The sequence below is a fragment of the Dysidea avara genome, chromosome 3 (assembly GCF_963678975.1).
Source record: "Dysidea avara chromosome 3, odDysAvar1.4, whole genome shotgun sequence".
Lineage (NCBI taxonomy): Eukaryota > Metazoa > Porifera > Demospongiae > Dictyoceratida > Dysideidae > Dysidea > Dysidea avara.
Window position 1 is genome coordinate 21,037,024 of NC_089274.1, and position 22,442 is coordinate 21,059,465.

Consider the following 22,442-nt stretch of genomic DNA (forward strand, 5'->3'; position numbering starts at 1 on the left):
TCATACATGCTGGAGCTTGTTTTATGTGCACACTTGGTAGACCTGAACATTAGTTTAAATTCCAAAGTATCCTTAGGACATTAACTAAAAATCAGGACATTGGATATTTTAATGTGGACACTTGAGCATCATAGCCTAAACATTTTGAGGGGAAATATTTTCAAGGTTGTGAAATGATTAGTAAAAATTTTGCAGTTTGCAAATGATATGTGTAGGTCCGAGTAGTTAATAAAATTTTACCAAAAGCCTTGAAATCAGCAACATTTTTCCCCTTGAACTATTCAGGCTATGTAGTAATCCTGACACTTAGTTACCATATAGCCTAAATATTATGAGGGGGGAAATTTTTGTTGTTACCAGCAAAACTTTTATCCTTGAAATATTTAGTCCTCCATATGGTCCAATGCATTTTGGGAGCATTTGCAAATCCGCGAAAAAATTATTTTTAACAACATTGCTCAACCTTGAAAAATTAGCCACTTGAAATATTTAGGCTATACAGTAGATCCCAGAGTATCCCTTAGTACATAAACTGACCAGGAAAATTAGGACTCTTGGTTGGTCCCACAAGGTGTCCATATTACACTGATATGCTCAGTCAGAGACCTAATTTACCAACATAATATACTTACCTTATTAGCAACATACACATGTACATGGTAGTGTTGTATTTTCAACTTATAACTGCACGTTTTCCACTTAATTATGAACATCATTTCAGAGCTTAATGGGCTTTCCACTTATCAGACCCACTGTATTTCACATCATCATTGTACAAGATAATTGGGGCAAGCCCCACAGTAGTGAGTCAGCGGTGTAATGGACATGTTAAGATATAAAGCAGATGGATCATGTTACAATCTACTGTAAAGTTGCTAGCCATAATAACTGAGCATGCATTACTTTATGTAATTGCACAGTGTATATAACTTTACAAAGGTTGTCTAGAGAAAAATGCTGTTAATAGTGAACAGTGCTTGTGTTATTGCTAGCAGTGGCTATATTTTCAATGAGGTTTTTTCATCATTAAGTTTTACGTCTTATAGTGAATGGTGTTGTTTTCTAAAATTCTGGCTGTATAAAAGGCAAGAAAACAAAACAGAAACTGAAGTTCCATTGAATGGATACACGGCAGTCCCAGTACAATATAAAGACAAAATGGATGACTGTACATTCTACTGATCAGTGGACACTGTCAGTTTCCAGAACACACATTACCTTAAAATCTACTTGTAGTGTACGGATATTGCAATAGAGTGACAAAGTACCATAACATGTAGTATGTTGCAACCCAGTTTAATGTAGTGATATAGAATTACATGTAAATTTTGGTTGCTTTCTTGGTATAAAAACCTTTTGTGGTTACATTATGTTGTTATGTACAATGACATTAATGTCCATGACTTGACAAAATTTCTATGTAGCAACATCCCTAGCAGAATGAGTAATGGAGTGGTAATGCCATAAAGTTGGCAATGGTGATGATTCAATTTAGGTATATATAAAGTTGTAAATGTTGGAGCTGATAATGCGCATGGAGAGCAACACAAGTGTGCTATATCTCTGGTGTGTGGTAACCATGATACACTTTCTATCATTAACTTTAACCTGAGCAGGCTGCCTAATGTAGCCACCAGTCTGCCCAACGAAAGGCTGGAATAGGGCTGTACACCTATACCCTATGTACCTGTAGCACCACCACTCTAGGAAAACGACACCTCATAATAGGTTAATTACTAATATCAAGAGTTAATAATCGTTTACTATTAACTCTTGCTAATGTTTAATTGAGTGTGGGTGTGTAATGTGATCATCACTATTATAATAAGGAACAGTGTCTGGTCTTGCCATAGTGCTGTTTGATAAACTTATTACCAATGTTCTTGAGGTCTTTGGCCAAGTCCACAAATATCTTGTTGGCCTTCTCAAATCCATCATCATTTTCATCCCACAATCGAATGCCCCGCCTTCCATCATGAAAATTAGCAACAAAATAAACATTTTGTTTGGTCAAGTCCAAGTGTTCAAACTCTGCCAAAATCTTATCAACCTTGCGGTCTTTCTCCACGTGGAAATTCCTGCCACCTTCACGACAATCTTTGTACAGTACGTCAAGACATGTGATCACGATTACCGGTTCATACCCTGAGGGGATGAGAAACAACTAACATAAACACTTCAACCTCATGCTGAACAATAAATGCACTGATGGTTGTGAGTATGTTTTTTTTTTTTTTTTGTATTTTTCTGACCACCACAAATACCATAAAACACACTCTTTTAATGGATAAAATATGATGGTTGTGCACTTCCAAAACCACTCAACACTACTTCAAGCAGCACTTACCATGAGTGACAAAATCTTTGAAGACATTCTTGAAGAACTTCAACCCTTCTCCCTTAAGGAAAGGTTCCGTGGAGCCATCAAACACAAACACTACACAATGTGGAATGTCATTTAGAGTTCTCTCCCAGAAGAAACGCTGCTTCCAAAAGTGTTCACAGAACGCATGGAACCGACCCATTGGAGCTCCATCACGATAGAAACCTCGTACAGCCATGTCATGTACACTTCTCTCTACATCATCATATGCCTGAAACAATTAGATACACATCAAATCACTAAGTAAACCAACCAGTATACTATACAATGGATATGGCACTCACTAGAGCTCTTATTACTTCTGTTAGGACATTACATGATTTTAAAAAAACTCTATTGAATTACCATACTCCATCCTCATTTAAACTAAACCCAATACTCCAGTATCTAGTCATACACTTAGGGTTTCCCCTTAGAGGTAACTGGTATGATCATGTTTTTAACAACAGTTACTATAGAGATGACATGTTTGCTTAAAGGGCTCAGGCTAGTAAGCCATTACAATGGCTTTAGCAACACTGCACTTGACTTGCCAGCTAGCCAGTATTTTTTTCTTTGTCGGGGGGCGAGACTAACACTACACAGGTACTTGCATGAAACAATATATATTAAAACAGAAGTAAATATGTGAACCGAAATCACATGCCTATGATTCTGTTGTGATGAACTTCTATATATACAACTTCCTAGAACACTACATTGGTAAGTGGTGGTTGAAAGGCCTCATGAAATCTCCCCCACCCCTGTCCCTTTATGATGCAATCATGTGCAGAGCCCAAACACTGTTAACATTGAGGTAATCAAAGGTAACACATACTGGGTGTGGTGATAGGCAAACACTTTCCAATAACATGAACAACACTTGACTCAGCCTGTGCAATGATGGATATTATGGCATAGGAAACTTTAGTCACTGTGGACATACCAGCCAAGTTAGGATGGTACCCTACAGTACATTTAGCAGATGTTGTTATGATGTACAACCAACCTGACTTGTATGTGTAACTATAGTATGTTGTACTGTATAGCAGGGAATGTTTGGTGGTGAATTCAGCAAGTGAGCGGTGTTTAGCCAAACTAAAACATAAATCTGTATTAGCTACTAACAAATTCGCCAACCTTTTTATTGCCAAAATCCTATCGCAGCAAACTCACCAGAGTTTCCTACTGCCAACCTTTCCTGCTGTACGTTATGTGACACACGACAATTAATCACAATACCAAGAGTTAATAATTAACTCTTGACGATACCATGGTTGTGTTGCAATTCTAAAACGCATTTTCATAGGTAATCATGGAATAGTGTAGTTTATACACTTTAACAAATGTTGCTTATCAGTTTTTCAAAGTTTGTTATAACAGTGCAATAAAATTGTTAGTCACCCACAGACCTAGGTTCGTGATATCATTTATCGTATTGTGACTATATACACAGGTGTATCATTATACATCACCAGTGTGCCTCAGTGCAGTATTTAGTGTTGTGTGTGTGCGCGCGTGCATGCGTGAAGGTGTTGGCACCTGAAGGTACAGGGTTACTAGTCCTGCCTGAGGAGGATTGACTCTTAGCGCCTAAGTAGCATCCCAGTGTCCTAGTGCTGGTTCACTGGGTAGGTGTGACTGTGCTAGCATGGTTGCTTTTGCTTGTGCACACACATGCCAGTGGTACAAGAGCCCCTGAAGCATTGTTCCACCATTACCACATGACTACAATGTGATATTACCATATAAGGTCAAACCTTCACAGGGGATGTTACCCTAATTAATGCAGGAATAGCATATGGATGATCAAAAGCCATACCTTAGTGGAGGGACTATATGATAAACTGATTGATAAACAATATGGCTTAGCTGTTTACTATAGCATTGTCATCTATTGTCATGAACACATGATTGTATTTCGGAGGTTCCGGATGCAAGGTAGCACTGATTAACTTAAGGTATTGCCCCTACATTCTCTTGCATGACAGCATTTCAAAGCTGTAAATAAAACATTACCTTACTTCTGTCTACCACTTCTTTTTCTCTTGCTAGCAGCAGCAGCAGCAGCGGCGGCGGCGGCGGCAGCAGCACACGTAGTGTACCTACCCAGGAAGGAGAACGTCACAGAGTGCAGCATTGGAGAATATTTTGGAGACGATTTCCAGTGAGAGCTGTTTGAGGGACGCGCTTCTGAAGCACTTGCTGACTGGTCATGACAAGAACACAGTCCCACATCAACACATGAGCTCCTCTGGCTCATCTCACCAGACCAATGCTGTTCAGATATTGTTGACAACTCAAGCATCTCAACAAGAAATTCAACCTGCATTGGTTGTACAATCAGGAGAGAATTCTGTATTGGTCATAAGCGTGCATGATGTGTTAGATTACTTGCAATATTGACAGACCTCCCAGTTACTACTTCCAGACCACAATGATCTGCTACTGAGTCCAGATCACACTCCCTCCAGCTGGAGGGGAGCTTGCACTTGACTGTCTGGCCTACACTATGAGATGCAAGGAATTTCTCAATGAGTTGCAGACCTTGTCATCAGTTCCTGGCGAGGAAACACCAATTTTGCCTACAAGCATACAGTACATAGCTGGTGTGTCAACAAGGTGTCAATCTCATTTCAACATCTGTGGTAAACATCATACAGATCTGTTCTTCAGTAAACATGTTGAGATTAGCTATAACAACAACACATCCTGAGGTCAAAGGAACTGCAGTGGGAAGTCATCCAATAGTTTCTTGACTTCTAAAAGGAATGTTTATAACAGCTGACCACTAGCACCATGTTACACAATCTCCTGGGATGTTAGGAAGGTTGTGGGATTTTTATCCGAATACAAGTCTACAACTCTATCCACTTTACAGCTTGGCAAAAAGGCAATCACTTTTTTAGCCTTAGTCAATGCAGATAGATGTCCTGATTTAGATCGGGATAAAATCAGGAGGATCCCGGATGGAATAGAATTTACTGTGGTGCAACTCCCTAAAACCTGATCTCCTAAATGAGCAGTGTCTCCAAGAAGAGTGTTCTACTCTAGCTTTCAAGACAACAGTGAAATTTGTCCCATCACTGTTCTACATAGAGGCATAAGTGGACAGCAGCCACTGTTTATGACATCCAGAAGGCCTTTTCACAGAGTCAGGCCAAGTACAATCGGTAATTGTCTTGCAGCTGGCTGGAATTAATATACTATCTTTTTCTGCCCACTCCACAAGAAGTGCAAGCACATAAGCTTCAAAAGGTGTACCTATCAGTGATATTTTAAAAGCATCTAATTGGTCATCCAGTTCAACTTTGAGCAATTTTACTACCATCCAAACAATCCTGACACTTATTTGAGAACCACCCTCCAATCAACACAAGAAGAAAGGTACTAATGCTGTGTATACACTAATACTCTAGAACACAAGTATCATCAAGCTTTGAATGTACCATAAGTTAATCAATGCTGTGAGCCTCCTACATACAATTCCCTGTGGACAAGCTCCATAAAGGGAATTGTGATGACAAGGTCCATAAAAGGAATTGTGATTGTATGAGGAGGTGTAGGATACAAGGTACAGCACTATTCCACCCTAGTTTGTGTCTCTGTACAGTGAGGAACAGTTATTCATCTACAGACTTGTGGCCTGATGCTAGGCAATAATCCTGACATTTTTGATCTCAAGGTATAATTAATAATAGGTGTTTCTGATTTTGTGTATGGAGTTCATTTACAATGATTAATGTACATTTGCTAGGCACTTTGTTACTGTTTTGATCATCACTACCTACACTTGACTGCATGCTTGCAATTAAAAAAAGAAGCGGTAAATGGAAGTGAGATATTTATATCTTTGAAATGCTGTCATGCAAGAGAATGTAGGGGCAATACCATAAGTTAATCAGTGCTGTACCTTGTATCCTATACCCTCATACAATCACAATTACCTTGCCCTCAGGGAATTATGTAATTATGTATATATACCCACTCCATAGTTTAAACCACACAATTCTTCACACCCTTAGATTAGCACACCTGTATGTCATGTTCACACTACTGAGTGTTGATAACATGGTCACTTCAATAGGTACCAAAAATGGACACTTCACAAGATCACATAAGTTTGGTAAGCATGTGTACACCACACATTATTGGAGTGTTGGGACTGCAATAAAATCATCACTCAAATTTAAGATTTCTCTCAGAACAAAGGCTTGACCTTGTCAACACTTATCTATCATCAATAAAACATTGCAGAGGTGTACACATGATCAAAAGTGAACTGGCTGTACTGGCTGTTTTGACACTCTCCCCCATAAAAATAATATTATGAACTCTTGGACATACAAATGATGTCCTGATTACCAAGTAGGTGATCCACATTGAACGGTTTCACTGTAGCAACAAATGGACAAGCTAAAGTATTGTTATTTAAAAATGAAGTAGGGAGACACGCCAATGTAGGGACAGGACTATGTTGCAATACAATCATTCATATATCTTGTTTCACTGGCTTTTATTGCTTGGATCCCTGCTTCATTTTTACATTAATTTTTTAAAAAAATACTTATTTTAAATAGCTCTTGTGACTATTCTATTAGAAAATTGAACACAGTTGTTGTATTAGGGTGACTGCTTTATTAGAGTATCTTCTCAGATGACTGGCCTGCACAACATTTTCAAGGGGTGTGGTCTTTCCGTACCTCCTTTTCACCGTGTTACCAGTAAGAGACGTGCATACCAACCACCATAAGTATGGCTTATGGGGAATGTCGTGGTTCTGAATCATGATTGGTGCTGCTAAATCATAAAGGGGCGTGGTCAATCCTATTGTGCAGCTACAGGTATGGGTAGTAATACCTCTAAAGCAGTGGACTGCTTTAAATAAGTGTAAATATGCAAAGTGTTGACACCTCAATACAGTTTCATTGCATATGAAGACGATGACGATGACCAACCTGATTGAAGATAAAGGTACATAGGTTGTTATCTGGCATTAGCAACACAAACTCTTTAAGGTGCTTTTTTGTCGTGCAAGATATTTCTATAATAGTTTAATGGGTAGAATTTTGGAGGGCATGCATCATTTTGGAGGGGATCCCTACTATACACAGTACCATACTGTATGATTATTTTCATAAGCCCAAATTTCTCAAACACACTTAGCATGAGTTTGGGACCTATTTTGCCAATTGTCAACAGGCACTGATTAAATGCTAAGTGAATAGACTGCAGAGCATATCAAGGATATCCATTAAAAGTGGACTATTTTAGCCTCTAAAACACTTCTTGTAATCCTTGTAAAAACAAAGTTTGTGTTTTACATTTAACCTCAATAGTTATTCAGTAAGACACAAATTACCCAAACACTGTACATTCTGTGAGAATCCTACAATGAGCCAAACAGCACTGTACTAGTTATGAACAGATTGACAATAATTGGTCTCTAAGTTTCTTTTAAAGGTTAATAAAAGGTATCCCTTGTCAAAAATTGGCACACAACAGCTAGGCCGTAAGGTTGCATTTTCCCTCATTCATTCATGTGAAATCAATAATTAACCTGGCCTTCAACAAAAAGGAATTACAAGATAGGGGTGGGAAACAATACTGATATTTAGCTGTTGTGCAATATATATATTTTAAACCGAATAATATAAATGTTTATATTAATACCGCATACTGATATACCAAGAATACCGGTTTTCAAATTATTCAAACAGTACAGCAGAACTCATTAGCAAGAGTGGAGCAAAAAGTGTAGCGTAGGATTACTAGAAAGGTGCTAATTGGAGACCAGTTGAATAATTGTCTAGCTTTTCCACTAGGAGCCATAACCATAACCTTGACACTATTTAAAAGCAGATAAAATTCCAGCCCCAGTAGAGACTTGATCCCTTGGCAACATGCCATCTAGGCATGTGCCACAAAGTAGCTAATTTCCTCTGCATCCAACTACTAAGGTGCGACTAATAATCAGAACATACACGTATGTGGCTAATTAATATTCAGGTACCTGGTCACCACGAGTGTCCTGATAGTTCAAGGTCTCGTGTTGATTACCGGCAGTCTCTCTCCAGTGAAGGGTGCCATGCTGATCATCTGGATGATGTAAGGTTTGCTCCACACTCATGGGAAACTCTGGCATCCCATTAACTGACCGACACATGCTACCAATCAGTGAAGACTTGCCTGATCCAACTGGGCCAAAAAAAGCTATGTCTGGTAACATGTGGTTAAGGATTACTACTAAATCAATAGGGTGTCAGAATCTTGACATTGAATACAGAAAAATAGCCTAGTGACTTGATCCCAAGACAACTTGCAGTCTAGGCAAGTGCCTAAGGAACCACACAGTCCAGGATCTGGAATTCACTCTGTATTTCACAACATGACTTCCGTTACACTACACCTTGTTATAAGGATACTAGCCTTCCTAGTCATTGGTATTCTGATCTTCTCTCCGCTTACTGGGTCATTCTCCGCGGACTCCCATACTGGTGGCTCGTACGACTGGAGGTCACGCCTCCTCTTGGCTAGATGGTCCAACTCCTCTCGTGTTAATCTGTTCCCGTCCATAAAGTCGTCCGCCATCAGCGGGTTCTGGTGTGCGTTAGATAGAATTATGACGTCATGTCTGTCTATGCTGTTGGCACTACATTTCTTCGTTGGATCTGGCATTCCAGCCCGCCCCAGCCACAAGAAGCAAAATTTCCTGATACGGTACTGGAGAAATACACTATAGTTAAGTCTATTGGGGAGGGCGCGTTTGGGGAAGTGTTTGAAGTGACTGAGAAGAAATCAAATGGTAAATACGCACTAAAGCACATCAAGACGGAGCCTAACACATTAGAGGCTCAAGTTAAAGAGGTAGGGCTGCATTTCGTGAGTAAATATCGTAAGTTATTTTCTCACGTGATCTATAGCTGCAGCTGCAAACAAACTGCAAAAGTGCCCACGTGGTGAAAATATATGATCATGTGATCTGGGAGGGTCACGTGTTCAGCATAATGGAGCTGTGTGAGGGTGGTAACCTCAGAGATTGGATTAGACGCCATCAGAGAAACAACATGATCAAGGAAGTGGTATGTATTGATTATCGTGACCCTTATTTCAACCTGATTTCTAGGTGATACTGCATATGTTATTGGATGTGTGTAGTGCAGTGCACAGTTGTCATAGTAATGACATTATCCATCGTGACTTGAAACCAGAGAATATTTTATTGGATGATAATGGATGTGTCAAATTAGGTGAGTCATAGCCTCCTGATTGGCTAGATTTATGTGCTAGTGTATTGTAGCTGATTTTGGTGTTGCTAAGCAACTGGATCGACAGAGTAATCAACGTGTCAACACATTTTGTGGTGAAATGCTATCTCCATGTTAACGGTAATTATGTTGTATCCAATTTAGGAACGTACCCATATATGGCACCAGAGTTGTATCAGATCATCTTGAATGGCACTGAAGCTGATGGGTGTGTCACATGGTTGCTGTGGTAACCATTATATTTATTGCTGTGTTTGCAGATATGATCACTCGTGTGATGTGTGGTCGTTAGGGTGTGTCCTGTTTGACATGGCAACGCACAGCAACAAGTTTATTTGTGTGAGTAATGATTTTGTGTATTTTATGAGTCTGTTAATATGGACACTAATCTTATTATTGTTAATGTTATGTTAATGTGGACACTAATCTTATTATTGTTAATGTTATGCTTCAGACCAAAAAAGGTAGCGTAAACCAATGTGGGCGGATAGCTAATTATTCACAATTCGTTACAACCCTGACTATTTTATTTTATTAGTTAGCTGACTGTTCTATTAGAGTATTTGCATGATATCAATCACTATGTGTGGCTGCTTGTATTTAACCTGGGTGCATGCTTCATACTCTGATGAGACCCCCTTCAACTATCCCTATTAGCCATACATTTAAAACCTTGTATAGCCGGGACAATACTAACAACAGTAATTTTTATGCACCAGACATTGTGTGCATTTGGATTTGGTGGAATTTGCAGTACACCGTATATCCTGAGGAGGTTGGTCACATGTCAATAGCCCTATGATGTAATTGACAAGTTTCATATGGAAAAAAAATTAACTGCTTTCCTAGCAACTGGATTTTGTAGGTGTCAACTGTTATAGTGATGTATCCAAAGATAGCATAAATACCTTGCTGGGCAAACCAAATAATTGGCCAGTTATTTTTTGCATAACCAATCTCTTAAGATATTCTCTCAAATATATGTTTTTGGTACTTTTCTTACGCTACAACATTGATATCACACTTGTAGTAGGATTCTGATATAGGTATAATCACTTGGTCAGGGTTCTGCCCACACTGGTCGGCAGTGGTTCAAAGCGACCAGTACCTCTAAAAATCGACCAGTACCCTCTTAAATCCGACCAATACAATTCTTAAGTATATCATTGATACGCATGCAATATACTCTAACATAACACACAGCATATCAGTTCATGTTAACTTTAGGCCACCACTCAGGAATTTCTGGGCAGAACCCTGCTTGGTTGAGAATAATCTGGCAAAACTGTTAAGGGTACGTAGCTTACATGCTAGGTGTAGCATTAAGGGGGCAAGCAACTGTCCTATGGCTTCCGTGAATAAAATTGTGTGTTTTATTTGAAGCTATAAAACCAACACAGATACTGTTCTCCACCTGATGAATAAAACATGTTTTAGTTGAGACATTGAACTTCTGTTTAGTGCAAATCTGAGTTAAATCCTCTGAAGTATGTACAAATTATGGAATGGTTACAAACCCTGCAATTTTATCACTGAAATTGATTCTCCTCCTACAGCTAATTGTGAAACTCCCCAAAAATTCTTGTAGTGGGTTGTAATAGTATTATCTTTAAAAGTATGTTATAGAACTTTGCATGGGCGAGATCAAAGGAAGAGTGTACTTTAAATTTCATAAAGTATACTTTACGCTGGCAAATAGTACTTTATTGACCACAAAGAGTGCTTTATTGTACAAATAAAGCACTCTTTGTGGTCAATAAAGCACAGTTGCCCACGTGCCTTAGTGCAGGCTAACAGCTTGCGGCACTCACGTCAGTACAACTAATCACCCAAGCCGGTGAAGTGATAGCCTTGCCGCACTGAGTGATCAATCACCCCAGCCAATATGAGTTCTACCACTGGATTGCTTTTATAGACATACTATACCTAAATGCTTCTATGATGGGTGGGAGAAGGTAATGTTGCTGTTACGTTTGTTAATGTAAACGAACAAGTCCTGGAGATATCACAGAAATACTTCACCATGTGTCACAATAGAATCGATTGTGGGTTTTAACTATAACCTGCCAAAATATGTGATGAACGTCTACTATGCCAAAATATGGTGAACTACGCGTGAATTATTTTGTTAAAACTAGTTTGTGTGTATTCAGACTGCTTAATAGTTCGTGCAACGCGTGTTAATTACGAGTCCTGGTGTATGGTGAAGCTACATGACTAGAAAGTTCCATAAATCATTTAAAGCATTGCCTTGCTCGTCACTCGACGCTTGCCTCAATGCTAATAATGCACTCGGCTTCGCCTCGGCCGTGTGCCTCTTACTTTATTTTTCATATAGCACTCGCGGCAATGCTTTAACATATACGAAACAGATTTTAAGGTATGACTACTATGGCTTCAAAAGACAAGATTACTGTTTTTCATAGAAAATTTAGAGAGTTCAATAGTTCATTTGATTAAGTACTTCAAAAAATTACTTCCATATATACTTTTGTTACCAATATACTTAGATAGCAGATGACAAAATTTAAGAAGTATAGAACTAAAACTGAGACCAGATCCAATATCCAGTCCAGTGAATGGATACACCCTTATTTGGGTCTAAAAATACTAAACTGAGTCTTAAAGTCAGTACTTCTAACTGGAGATGGTGATTTTTAAGTACCACAAACACATCTGATACAAAAGGGGGTGGAAAGCAAGCATAGATCACTGAAAACCAAGATTTTTCATGTGAAGCCATAGGAATTAGAAGTGTGCCCCCTTAAAATTGCAGGAAATGTCATTCTATTCTGTAACCGGACAACTGACAGTTGATTGCTCTGATCAGTAACTGGTTATGATATCCTATCCAGTTTCACAGCACTAGTCATGAGGTATGACATTTTGAAGTTTGTAGTTTTCCCATACGTTGTCAGGTATATGATGGGGTGACAGTTGCCCCTTCTGGGATATCACACACACATAGGATTCAAAAATGTCTTATGACCTATAGGTACTATCCGTTTAAAACTTCAAGAGATTATTTTTGACATTCTCACCAACTGATGTCAAATTTAGTTTGTTAGAGACAGCAGTTATTATGTTATTATGAAATTTGTCTATTACACAACTGAGCACTAGAAATTGACTTATTATGGAGTCCTTTCTGTCACATTTATGCGATGTAGTAGTTAGGAAAGCCAGACAAAGTATTGGATGGCTGAATGAAGGGTTCTGGGAACTGTAAATTGTTGATTTGCACATTAGAATACTTTTTGTCAATACCGAGTGTTAGGGTTGAATGGGTTGAACTTTTCTTTGTAATCACTAAATGTACGAAGATGTGTAACCAGCCTTCTGTGCTGTATATCACGCAAGCAGCTCACCATGTGGTGATCACATGCCATGGTTTATCATTCCCTCAGGATATCAAGGAGACAGGCAGGGGACTAGGACTGACTGTGTGTCAACAAGGACCATCTGTCATAGCATCTCTGATAGCAACACACATACCAGCAGTGAGTAATACGTGTGTGTAGCACTGAGATGAATTCCAAAACAACAAACGGTTTGAATATTAATGTGATGTAGGTAATTCTCTCAGTACCTTTGTCTCAGCTTTAGTGTGCGGTGCTGTGTATGGCTGTGATGCACCACATTGTGCCAGTTCAAAAATTGCAAGTTATGAATAATGCTGTTTTGAAATAGAGATTTACTCTCTTGCTGGAGATGTTCTAGACTAGCAATACAAGTTAAGACGTACTCTATTATGTATGTGTGAAACATATAGATGTGTAACATGCCAAGCTAGCATACTGTCAGGGAATGATTGCAACTGATGGCCACTTTTCCACCTTTAGTAGTCAGTTGACAAAATACTCTAATAGAACACTCACCTCTAACTTGTTACCAGCATTGCTTGTTGTTACTAAGTGAAAATTCTGTTTGACTATTTCAGGATTTCAAACTAACCCAGAGGTTGTTGACTTCAATGCTAATTGCTGGTCCCAAAGAGAGGACATCACTGGTAGATATTTTAATAGACAGGGAGCTGCAGAAAGCTGTACAGAACCCTCAAGATGGTAAGTAGCCACACCCCTTACACCTGCAGCTTACCACCAGCTACACCCACACTAGGTCACTGGTATGAATAAAGAGATAACATCAACAAAATAGGGTTATATGAGATCAGATGAAATGATGAAGAACTGTCAATATTAATTTTATTTTTATAAGAACACAATTCAAATACATGAAATATATTAAATAATTATTAGATGTAAAAAATAAACAAAATTGTTTTGTTTTTTTCATTATACGGTAGTGGAGAAATTTGTTGGCATGGTAGCAGTGCTGTCATTGACACTGAGTGATGATAGAGCACTCTGACATGATGCCAGGCTGCTCATTGAACCCCTATACAGTGTGATGGATCACGTGATGTGTGTAGGAGGGAACAAAATAATACAAAACAGATTGGAAACACCCTTTCATAGTGGCCATACAGTATGCCAATATTTGAAAGCCCTTCTATACACCACAGACATTATTGTTATGCCTGTTGCTGGCTGTATTAAACTGCATGATAAATTTCTTTACTACTGCACTTCCTGCAATAACAAATGGTTAAGGAACGAGAACAGTACAAACTCTCACAGAACAAGACAGTGGAACCTGTCTAAGCCAGTTATATTAGAGCCAAACTTAAATAAACAGGTCCCTATGGAACTGTTGGCAATCCCCTCACTTCCAATCTGTTTTGGTCTATTATCTATTGGTGGGCTAGACTCACTTGAATTCCTCACAGCCAATCACCTCCTGATAATGCATGATGGTTGCCTTGTTACGGGATTTGCCCCCAGGAGATATTGGACTGGTTGCAGTGACGGTCCATTGTAAGTAGTAAGTACCGGCCTCAGGGCACTCGAAACTACCCTGTGGTGAAGCCATATGATCCACTCATCACTGGTAGTGATACTCACTTGAATGGATTCTCCTTCACGATGATTATGGGGCTCCAGTACTATGGAGACTTTAGATGCTGAAGCTGTTGCTGCTGTGGCATCTGCTGACTTAGCTCTTAGCAGACAGAATAACACCTCCCCAATAATGACATCAAACTCCCACGCAATAAATGAATTAGGTTCAGTCACTTTTACCATCATCTATTGGTTGGTGCTAAGCAACATGCTATACATAACCATGGTAACAAACCTCATGAGGAGATCCCTTAGTAACAGTGGCCCGTTGGTAAAGGGCGTCAAGTCCCCAGTCCTCATCTGAGTGCTCACATGATCCATATAATTCCTTAGGAACTAGGCCAGGTTTTGGTAGCTGGCTCTGTAAGGAAACAGCAAAAACAAAAAATATTACATTACAAAAAAAAAGCAGCAATCATTATTACCAAGAGTAAATAATGGAAGAAAGAGTATCCAACTGCCATATACTGCATCAAAAATGAGCACATCAAGTAGAGAAGCCATCCTGTAGTGCTATCAAAGTAAGTGTTGAATGAAGTAATAAACACCTTCTAGCTCAGACTGTTTGGCTTCAAATCATGCCTGGGCACTTCAAATAGTCCGAGCTAGAAGGTGTTTATTACTTCATTCAACGCTTTCTTTGAAAGCACTACAGGATGGCTTCTCTACTTGACATGCTCATTTTTGATGCAGTATATGGCAGTTGGATACTCTCTCTTCCATTATTTACTCTTGGTATTACTCATCACCATCAAAACATTTGGCATTGTTGACTGGTCAACTTACTAATTGGTGATGTGTGGTGTTAATTTAATACACACCTTAACACATTTGAGGTGAAGAATGTTTGTTGTTTACCTTCACATTGACACATAATTGAAAACTAGCTCAGCAACTAGTTTAATTAATCAATGACACTCACTAGAAGGGAGTCATTTCACCAAGAGTTCATGAACTCCTGATTATGCCGAACCACTAATTATTATTTCCACACATCAGTCTCACATGAGCAGACCACACCTCCTTGTTATTTTTTTTTGCAGCATTGTTGGTCAGTGAGTTTCATTGGATATAAATAGTTTCCAGCATTCTTAAGCATCAGTTTGTATGTATAAGTGTGTTGAGTACAGATTATGTTCTGCAGTGTCAACATGAGAGTAGAAGGCAAGGCCATGTCTCACGCAGAGCTGGGGTAGATACTTCAGTACTTTTATTCCATGTAACTTAGATACAGTTATTCTTTTTACTATAGGTGACTAAGTGTTTAGTTACTAGTTACTTTCATAAATAAGTTATGTTTGTTTGTTAACTTTTGTAACATGATTATTTTGCATGGGAATAAGAGAACTACATAATAATTTTACATACACTTTCTGAAAATAACGATTCTGTAGCCATTTCAGCTCAGTTTCAATTGTTACGTCTGCTACTCAAGCTGAATCATGAAGAACAGTCCACAGAAAGTGTCTACTTGACGTGGCTGTAGCACAAAAATTGAAGTGCTCTTGCTTTTAAAGCATAATTATACCTACAGATATTTCTCTACTTTATAACATTTTTTATTTGTGTACAAGATTTTTGGCAGTTGCATACATAATAGAAGGCAGATAAATCACACATGATCTTGACTATACACGTTATGGACCAAGAAGCAGACACCACAAGCATTGCTGTCTATTTATTTCCCAACAAGAAATAGTATAGCAGAAAGTTGGCGGAAGGTATTAGTCTTTAAACAGCAAATGAGGTAATGTAATTCAGAGTACATAAGCATAGAGTTCACTAATACATCACATCACAATACAGGATATTCAGGTTACTAAGATACTGGTCCCACTTGCTGTGGCATTGTGTTGTTACATGATTATGGAACTGTGCACTGCTATAAACTACCATTGTTATTTGAGCACAAATGTTGTGCTTCAATGGAGATCATCACATAACATGCAAACTTTAATCCCTGCTTTTAGCCATGATTGGTATAATATTTTAGTCACACTGGTTAACTTTTTTGAACCATAATTTATCATAATAATCAACTCCAAATAAGAGGCTATTATTATTGCACAATAAGTGCACCTCCAATACTAATTATTGGCAAGTAAAGTAACCGTTCAACTAGTTTTCAGCTATGTACAAGTTCTGCTCATTTCACAACTTAACAAATGGAGGGAAATACGTGAAGTGTGACTGCAATCAATCCACTTGAAAGTTGTCTTACTATATGTGAAGTCATTGATCCCTAACTGCAACACTGTGCACTAGGGGCAAAACAAGGTGGGACACCAAGAAGGTAAAGAAAAATCCATAATGCACTATGCCAAAAGTCATGTTAGACAAAGCGACATCTAACTGTGAAAAAATCAAGCCTGTAGTATTAAGTGATCCCTGCGCCAGTTAGTTTGTTAGCTAGTAGAAAACAAAAAGTTTTATCTTCAGAGTTTTAAGGGCATGTCTGGGCTTCCAATCAATACTGCCAAATATACTGTAAGGTTGGCCAATGCTTTTAAAAAGTCAGTGAACCCAGACCTTGTGGTTCCTACCATTAGTAACACCAACTTGTGAATATTAACAAGGTACCACACAGCCAGAGTTGGGGCAGTTACTTCAGAAAAGTAACTAGTTACGTGTTACTTTTATCCCATGTAACTTAGTTACAGTTACTTTTCAAAAGGTAACTAAGTACTCTAGTTACTAGTTACTTTCCTAGTATAAATTATGACTTGTTTTTAGCTTTTGTAACATGAATTTTGCTCAGATATGCATCATTAAGGAAAGCAATACGTATATATATATACACTTAAAATAACAATTCTGTGGCTATTTCAGGTCAGTTTTAATTATTGCTACATCTGTTACTCAAGCTGAATCATAGAGAACAGCACACAGAATCTGTCTACTTAATGTGGCTGTAACATACATGGCACAAAAATTGAAGTGATCTTGCTTTTAAAGCATAATTAGTTATAGTTACAATGTAACTATTGTAATTAGTTACTATTGTAACTTAGTTACTTTTCAGACAATTACTTCTAGTTACAAGTTACTAGTTACCCCCAACTCTGCACACAGCATCACATGACTTACCTGACATGATCCACCCAGGAAGTCAGGAATACATTCTGGTGTGATATAGTCTCTTAGGCCTCCAGTATCCTGCTACAAAGAGGGTGTGGCTCAATGCACAGTAATAGATGTGGCTACCTGATAATCATTCCCTCCATAAACAATGATCTTCTTACGGGTGTTTGGATCAAAAAAGCAACTAACCAGTTGCCACAGTAATGGGAACACCCTGGGGGCTCGTACAACAAGCATGTGAGCGACCGTCTCAGGATAGTTAGCAATAATGACTTCACTCAGTCTGGCTAGTGCACTGAGGGCTATATATGGTGTATGGACAATAGGTAATGATGGTATGCATGCATAGTAATTGTGACCAGCTGAGCAAAAACCCACCATGTTCACAAAATCCTATTTGCTAATTGAATATATGGGTGGATATCAGGTGAAATAACAGGAAATGGTGGGGTTTCACTTGGCCGATTACAACTGATGCTCACCTGGTCTCCACAAGTGTCTCATACTTACCCCCTCAAGATCACATATCACAGTACACATGCTGATGTCACAGGATGTAATCAATGACCATACTAAAATACACTTACTAGACAGCTGTGCCTGACTGACTGCTAGCTTGTGATAATCTCTTCATAGCATCTTCAAACATGAAGATCACCTGCAGCAGCGGCCACCAATTAGCTTACATGATGGAGGGGGTTACTCACATATTTCAACATGGCTGACTCCCCACCAGCTTTAAGTAGACCTTTAATATCAGTCTCTCCTAGTCTCCATATAAACACTGGCCTGCCAGCTGGAGAAACACTTCTATTACATGCACACCATGACTATTGTATACACTATGGGAACAATTGACAAAGTGTCCTTGTGTGTACCAACATGCATTGCAACTAAATTGTTAGGTCCATATACATAGTGTGCAATATCAAGGTGTCCTTAGATTAATTAGTGAGGTGTCCAATTAAGACGGTCATGTTATACTGGAACCTGTTAAAGTGGACACTTGAGGACACCTACACAACCCAGACACCCGGATAAGGTTCTTGAAGCATACCATTATCTGTTTGGTGCCATCCTGCTATGAAATAATCCTTCAGTATCTGTGGTGGTTTCCATGCCAACAGTCGATCAATTTGATATTGTTTCCTCCAAGCCAATGAGTGCAGCAACATGTCCCTGGCCTGGTGAAATCATCATTAATGTGTCACACTGATGTGATAGAGACACAGCTCACCTTAACAACATTGTTATCCCTTGCTTTAAGGAACCTCCAAAGTACTAAATCATCAGGAACCTGTTCCTCCTTCAGTACTGCTTGAACTCTTTGCTTCAGTTGCAGGAGAAGCCCCTCCTCCTTTGATGACATTGCTGGCAGTGGGATCTTTGTGATCTCATCATCTGTCACCATAGTAACTGGTAACACTGATGTAGCATATAATAGGGTTTTTTTGAGGGAATAATTTTTGTGGATTCAATCCCCCCCCCCCAAATGCAGCTGGCTGTCAGAACTGATTATGTTAAACAATAAAAGATCCTGAAGTGAAAATTGCCCCCTCTTGATGACGGCAATCCACAAAAAAATTGCCATATCACAAACATTACCATTATTTTGCACATTATGAGTCAAATATAGCTAGAACACTTGTTGGTTCCCCCACACAATGAGCATACATAAATGACTACCTTCAGCTGATGCCCAGCTACTCTCACTGTCGCTACGTTCCAGAGTCACACCCACTTCTTGTTCCTGGACACTTCTAGTGATCTCATTGGGGTGCCCCTCCCCCCATTTAGGTATGGCAGTTATTCCCTCACTGTGTAGGGTTTTAATGCAATATTCCATTACCTCTCGTCCCTATAACAGTATAGATCACACCATTATGTACCACTATCAACTGCTATGTCACCTTATGAAGGTTACCACTGTACAGTTTAATAGCTATCTTCTCCACAAGACCCTCGAATCCAAAGAAGCTCTTCACTTCCAGACTGGCATGAAGGTCAAAGCTAGTCCATTCGGGGTTTTCACTGTGTACTTGATAGGAGCAGGTCTCCCTGAGGCAGAGTCGGTTAGAAAAACTTTCGTTCCATGCCTTGATCTTCAGAACTCTGGCCTTCAGGTCCAGCTCATTTCTTTGCACAAAATACATCACCTCCTGGCCTGTGATCTGTGGTTATCACGATGTCATTACTGGAAGTCAGTGTGTGTGTGTGTGTGTGTGTGTGTGTGTGTGCGCGCGCACACGTGTACATTATTGCTACTTAAACATGCCAGGTTCGTTGCTTAAAGAAATGTATTTCTTTCCACTGTACAGGACCATGATAATGATTTATTACGACAAAAAAATAAAAATATGTAGGCAACCATGTAGCTATTCATCCTTTTGTGCTATGGAACCAGTGATCTATTTGCTTCCATGTAGTCACATGGTCAAGCTGATGTTTTCATGTGGGGAGAAATGATCCAGATATCACAAACCCACTTGTCTGGAGTACTTTCAATACTCTCAGAAAGTGATCATTTTTCTGCCATCCTAAGAAACATGATAATTTACTGGCATGCTTTCCCCCCTGGTTTGTGGCCCCTCTGCTGGTCCATCACTGGTTAGAGTGTTTCCAATGAGCTACCCAATATATGGTACACTAACATGATGATGTTACCAAACATAGCACAAGTAGCCATAGACCAGACCAGTAGATCATATCCTCCATTAACAATTTCCACCACAATGGGTGGGACAAGTCTTTGGGTTGGAGAAGTCAGATTCAAACAAATTAAGGCTGTCATGACACCTGGCATAATCCTGACACAATAAACTCCCTACTGAGGTACGATTTTGACTGAGCAACTTTCACATAACTGTAGACTAGAGTAGACTTACATTGTCCCGCATTAGGACAATACTCACTCCAAAGAGAATATATGGTTTGACCAAGCAAGCTAAGGACCATGTTAATACTACACACACTACACAACGACTTTATTCAACACATAATTATGATGTACTGTTTAGGAAATATTGTAATTCACTACCGGTAAGTCGACTATTGTTCTGGAACAACAAAACACATCACTGTTACTAACCTTCTTCAAGATATATGGAGCATCAATGTCCAGTGTACATCGTCGTTCCACCGTGTGGCGGGACCGATCATCGCTCCATTCTTCAAACACTATGTCACTGGCCAACACTTGAGGTACCAACTTACATGTCGGAAATCGTAAATCATACGCCTGTACATTACAATCTAACTCGTTATACTACTTAATAAAATCACTGCTCACCTTCATACAAAACTCGAAAGTGTGTTCGTACACCCGAGTGGGTGCCTGGTAGCTTTTCACCATAATCCAGTGCGAGATTCAGTGTGCGTTAAACGTCAATTATTAACTGATGAATCACGTGTAAACTAAGAGCGGCTTAGCTTTGTGGCTTTATTAGTCTGGCGGCGGCCGTCTTTTCTGGTAAACCGTCTTTTCAGCAACACAAACAATCAAAGCACTAGTACTACTTTTCTCAAAGAAAGATGATCAAGATAATGTTGTCATAAGTTGAAGTAACAAAATCTTTGCACAAGAGAAACTTCATGGCCAGCCCTTCCGGCATCCTGTCTCAACTCCAGTCACACAATGGATTTGCCTGAAGTAGGTGTGTCAAGAGTCTTCTGGAGAGACAGAATTGCTGAGTCTCTTGATGTTTCAAGTTAGTTGTCTATGACTATAGTGTAGACATTGTAATGCATGTATGGTGTAGTGTCAGTATAGGGATATACAGTGTACATATGCACGCTGTATAAAGATCCGATTATCATGCATACTTCAGATAGATACTCTAATAGAGCAGTCATGTGCTAAAACTGGATACATGTATATACATATATATACCAATTATCAGTGTTGAGAGTAACACGTTATGTAATATTATTACTTTTGTGGTAACATAACTCAAGTTACTTTACTTACTAATGTACCGCATTATCTAAGTAATATACTAATCTCGTTAGTAATCCACTGAGTAACGCCTAGCCACAACGAAGTAATGAAGCCTACTGAATGAAGCTTATTACTTATAACCAAGATTAACAGATTGCCCAACAACGCAATCATGTTGTGTGATAAGATGGTAGTTTCACACGTGATAGCTTAAGGCTGTGGACACAAAGTAATATAATATGTAATATTATTATAGTTACTTTATTTTTTGGGTAATATGTAACTGTAACTTGTTGCATGTAATATGTAACTAGTTACTTATAAAAAGTAACTGTCCCAACACTGCCAATTCTTGTAAATTTTGTGATGGACATTCCATCATGAAGTGTTAGCTATAATTATTCATTTAGTACACAATCATGTTGTCAGTACAACTGAGTAGCTATAGCTTTTATCATCTCCAAACTAGTGTTGTTTTAGTTCTAAGGAACTAGAACTAAATCTAGTTTTAGTACAGCAATTTAATTCTAGTTCTAGTACACTAGAACTAAACTAAAATTGTGGTCTATTTTAGTTCTAAAACTAAAACTAAACTAAAATTCTTTCAATTTTTGATTCAAAAACTAGAACTAAACCAAAACCATTAAAACTTTTAGCTCAAGAACTAGAACTAACTGAAAGGTTTCTCAAGCAATCCTACATAAAAACTTGAAGAAGCATTTGAAGACATGCAATACTGATGCTTATAAACATTTTGAAGCAGCTGAAATTGAAAAGACAAAGGGAGAGGTTCTTCTAGCCATTTGAAACAGTCCTCCTTGCCAATACGTAGT

General features: G+C 38.8%; 3 protein-coding genes across 5 annotated transcripts; 1 reads left to right on the forward strand and 2 right to left on the reverse strand.

Moving 5' to 3' along the window:
* Positions 1 to 1,724: 1,724 nt before the first annotated feature.
* On the reverse strand, positions 1,725 to 9,002 carry LOC136250146 (uncharacterized). Its single transcript, XM_066042317.1, has 4 exons — positions 8,788 to 9,002; positions 8,376 to 8,581; positions 2,348 to 2,594; positions 1,725 to 2,145 (listed from the first exon to the last, which is right to left on the reverse strand). Exons 1-4 carry the CDS (start codon positions 8,951 to 8,953, stop codon positions 1,820 to 1,822), a joined length of 945 nt encoding a protein of 314 aa, XP_065898389.1. The 5' UTR covers positions 8,954 to 9,002; the 3' UTR covers positions 1,725 to 1,819.
* LOC136250147 (serine/threonine-protein kinase Nek3-like) lies at positions 8,943 to 13,928 on the forward strand. Of its 2 annotated transcripts, XM_066042318.1 has the most exons (9): positions 8,944 to 9,229; positions 9,286 to 9,444; positions 9,489 to 9,612; positions 9,663 to 9,725; positions 9,775 to 9,838; positions 9,891 to 9,969; positions 13,038 to 13,130; positions 13,571 to 13,694; positions 13,750 to 13,928. In XM_066042318.1, exons 1-9 carry the CDS (start codon positions 8,993 to 8,995, stop codon positions 13,764 to 13,766), a joined length of 960 nt encoding a protein of 319 aa, XP_065898390.1. In that variant the 5' UTR covers positions 8,944 to 8,992; the 3' UTR covers positions 13,767 to 13,928. The 2 variants fall into 2 exon arrangements, 1 of the variants encoding a protein (XP_065898390.1); XR_010698446.1 differs by lacking the exon at positions 13,750 to 13,928 and having other exon boundaries at positions 8,943 to 9,229; positions 13,038 to 13,363.
* LOC136250142 (SEC14-like protein 5) lies at positions 13,819 to 21,122 on the reverse strand. Of its 2 annotated transcripts, none has more exons than XM_066042314.1 (15): positions 20,962 to 21,122; positions 20,761 to 20,910; positions 19,583 to 19,843; positions 19,359 to 19,530; positions 18,910 to 19,073; positions 18,730 to 18,856; positions 18,380 to 18,468; positions 18,260 to 18,330; positions 18,155 to 18,213; positions 17,796 to 17,974; positions 17,679 to 17,747; positions 14,827 to 14,952; positions 14,595 to 14,777; positions 14,405 to 14,547; positions 13,819 to 14,028 (listed from the first exon to the last, which is right to left on the reverse strand). In XM_066042314.1, exons 1-15 carry the CDS (start codon positions 21,022 to 21,024, stop codon positions 13,926 to 13,928), a joined length of 1,959 nt encoding a protein of 652 aa, XP_065898386.1. In that variant the 5' UTR covers positions 21,025 to 21,122; the 3' UTR covers positions 13,819 to 13,925. The 2 variants fall into 2 exon arrangements, with proteins under 2 accessions (XP_065898386.1, XP_065898385.1); XM_066042313.1 differs by having other exon boundaries at positions 17,679 to 17,750.
* Between the last annotated feature and the right edge of the window lie 1,320 nt (positions 21,123 to 22,442).

What these genes read in the sequence shown, in the direction of transcription:
- LOC136250146 (XM_066042317.1), bottom strand. Translation starts at nt 8,953, where the DNA reads ATGGCGGACGACTTTATGGACGGGAACAGATTAACACGAGAGGAGTTG. An exon ending in ACCAATGACTAGGAAGGCTA is followed by an intron (nt 8,582 to 8,787) that starts GTATCCTTATAA and finishes ACATGTTACCAG; the next exon opens with ACATAGCTTTTTTTGGCCCA. An exon ending in AGGACACTCGTGGTGACCAG is followed by an intron (nt 2,595 to 8,375) that starts GTACCTGAATAT and finishes TAATTGTTTCAG; the next exon opens with GCATATGATGATGTAGAGAG.
- LOC136250142 (XM_066042313.1), bottom strand. Translation starts at nt 21,024, where the DNA reads ATGGTGAAAAGCTACCAGGCACCCACTCGGGTGTACGAACACACTTTC. An exon ending in AGTCAGCCATGTTGAAATAT is followed by an intron (nt 18,331 to 18,379) that starts GTGAGTAACCCC and finishes CCGCTGCTGCAG; the next exon opens with GTGATCTTCATGTTTGAAGA. An exon ending in GAGACACTTGTGGAGACCAG is followed by an intron (nt 17,975 to 18,154) that starts GTGAGCATCAGT and finishes CACCATATATAG; the next exon opens with CCCTCAGTGCACTAGCCAGA.
- LOC136250147 (XM_066042318.1), top strand. Translation starts at nt 8,993, where the DNA reads ATGTCTGTCTATGCTGTTGGCACTACATTTCTTCGTTGGATCTGGCAT. An exon ending in ACAACATGATCAAGGAAGTG is followed by an intron (nt 9,445 to 9,488) that starts GTATGTATTGAT and finishes CCTGATTTCTAG; the next exon opens with GTGATACTGCATATGTTATT. An exon ending in AATGGCACTGAAGCTGATGG is followed by an intron (nt 9,839 to 9,890) that starts GTGTGTCACATG and finishes CTGTGTTTGCAG; the next exon opens with ATATGATCACTCGTGTGATG.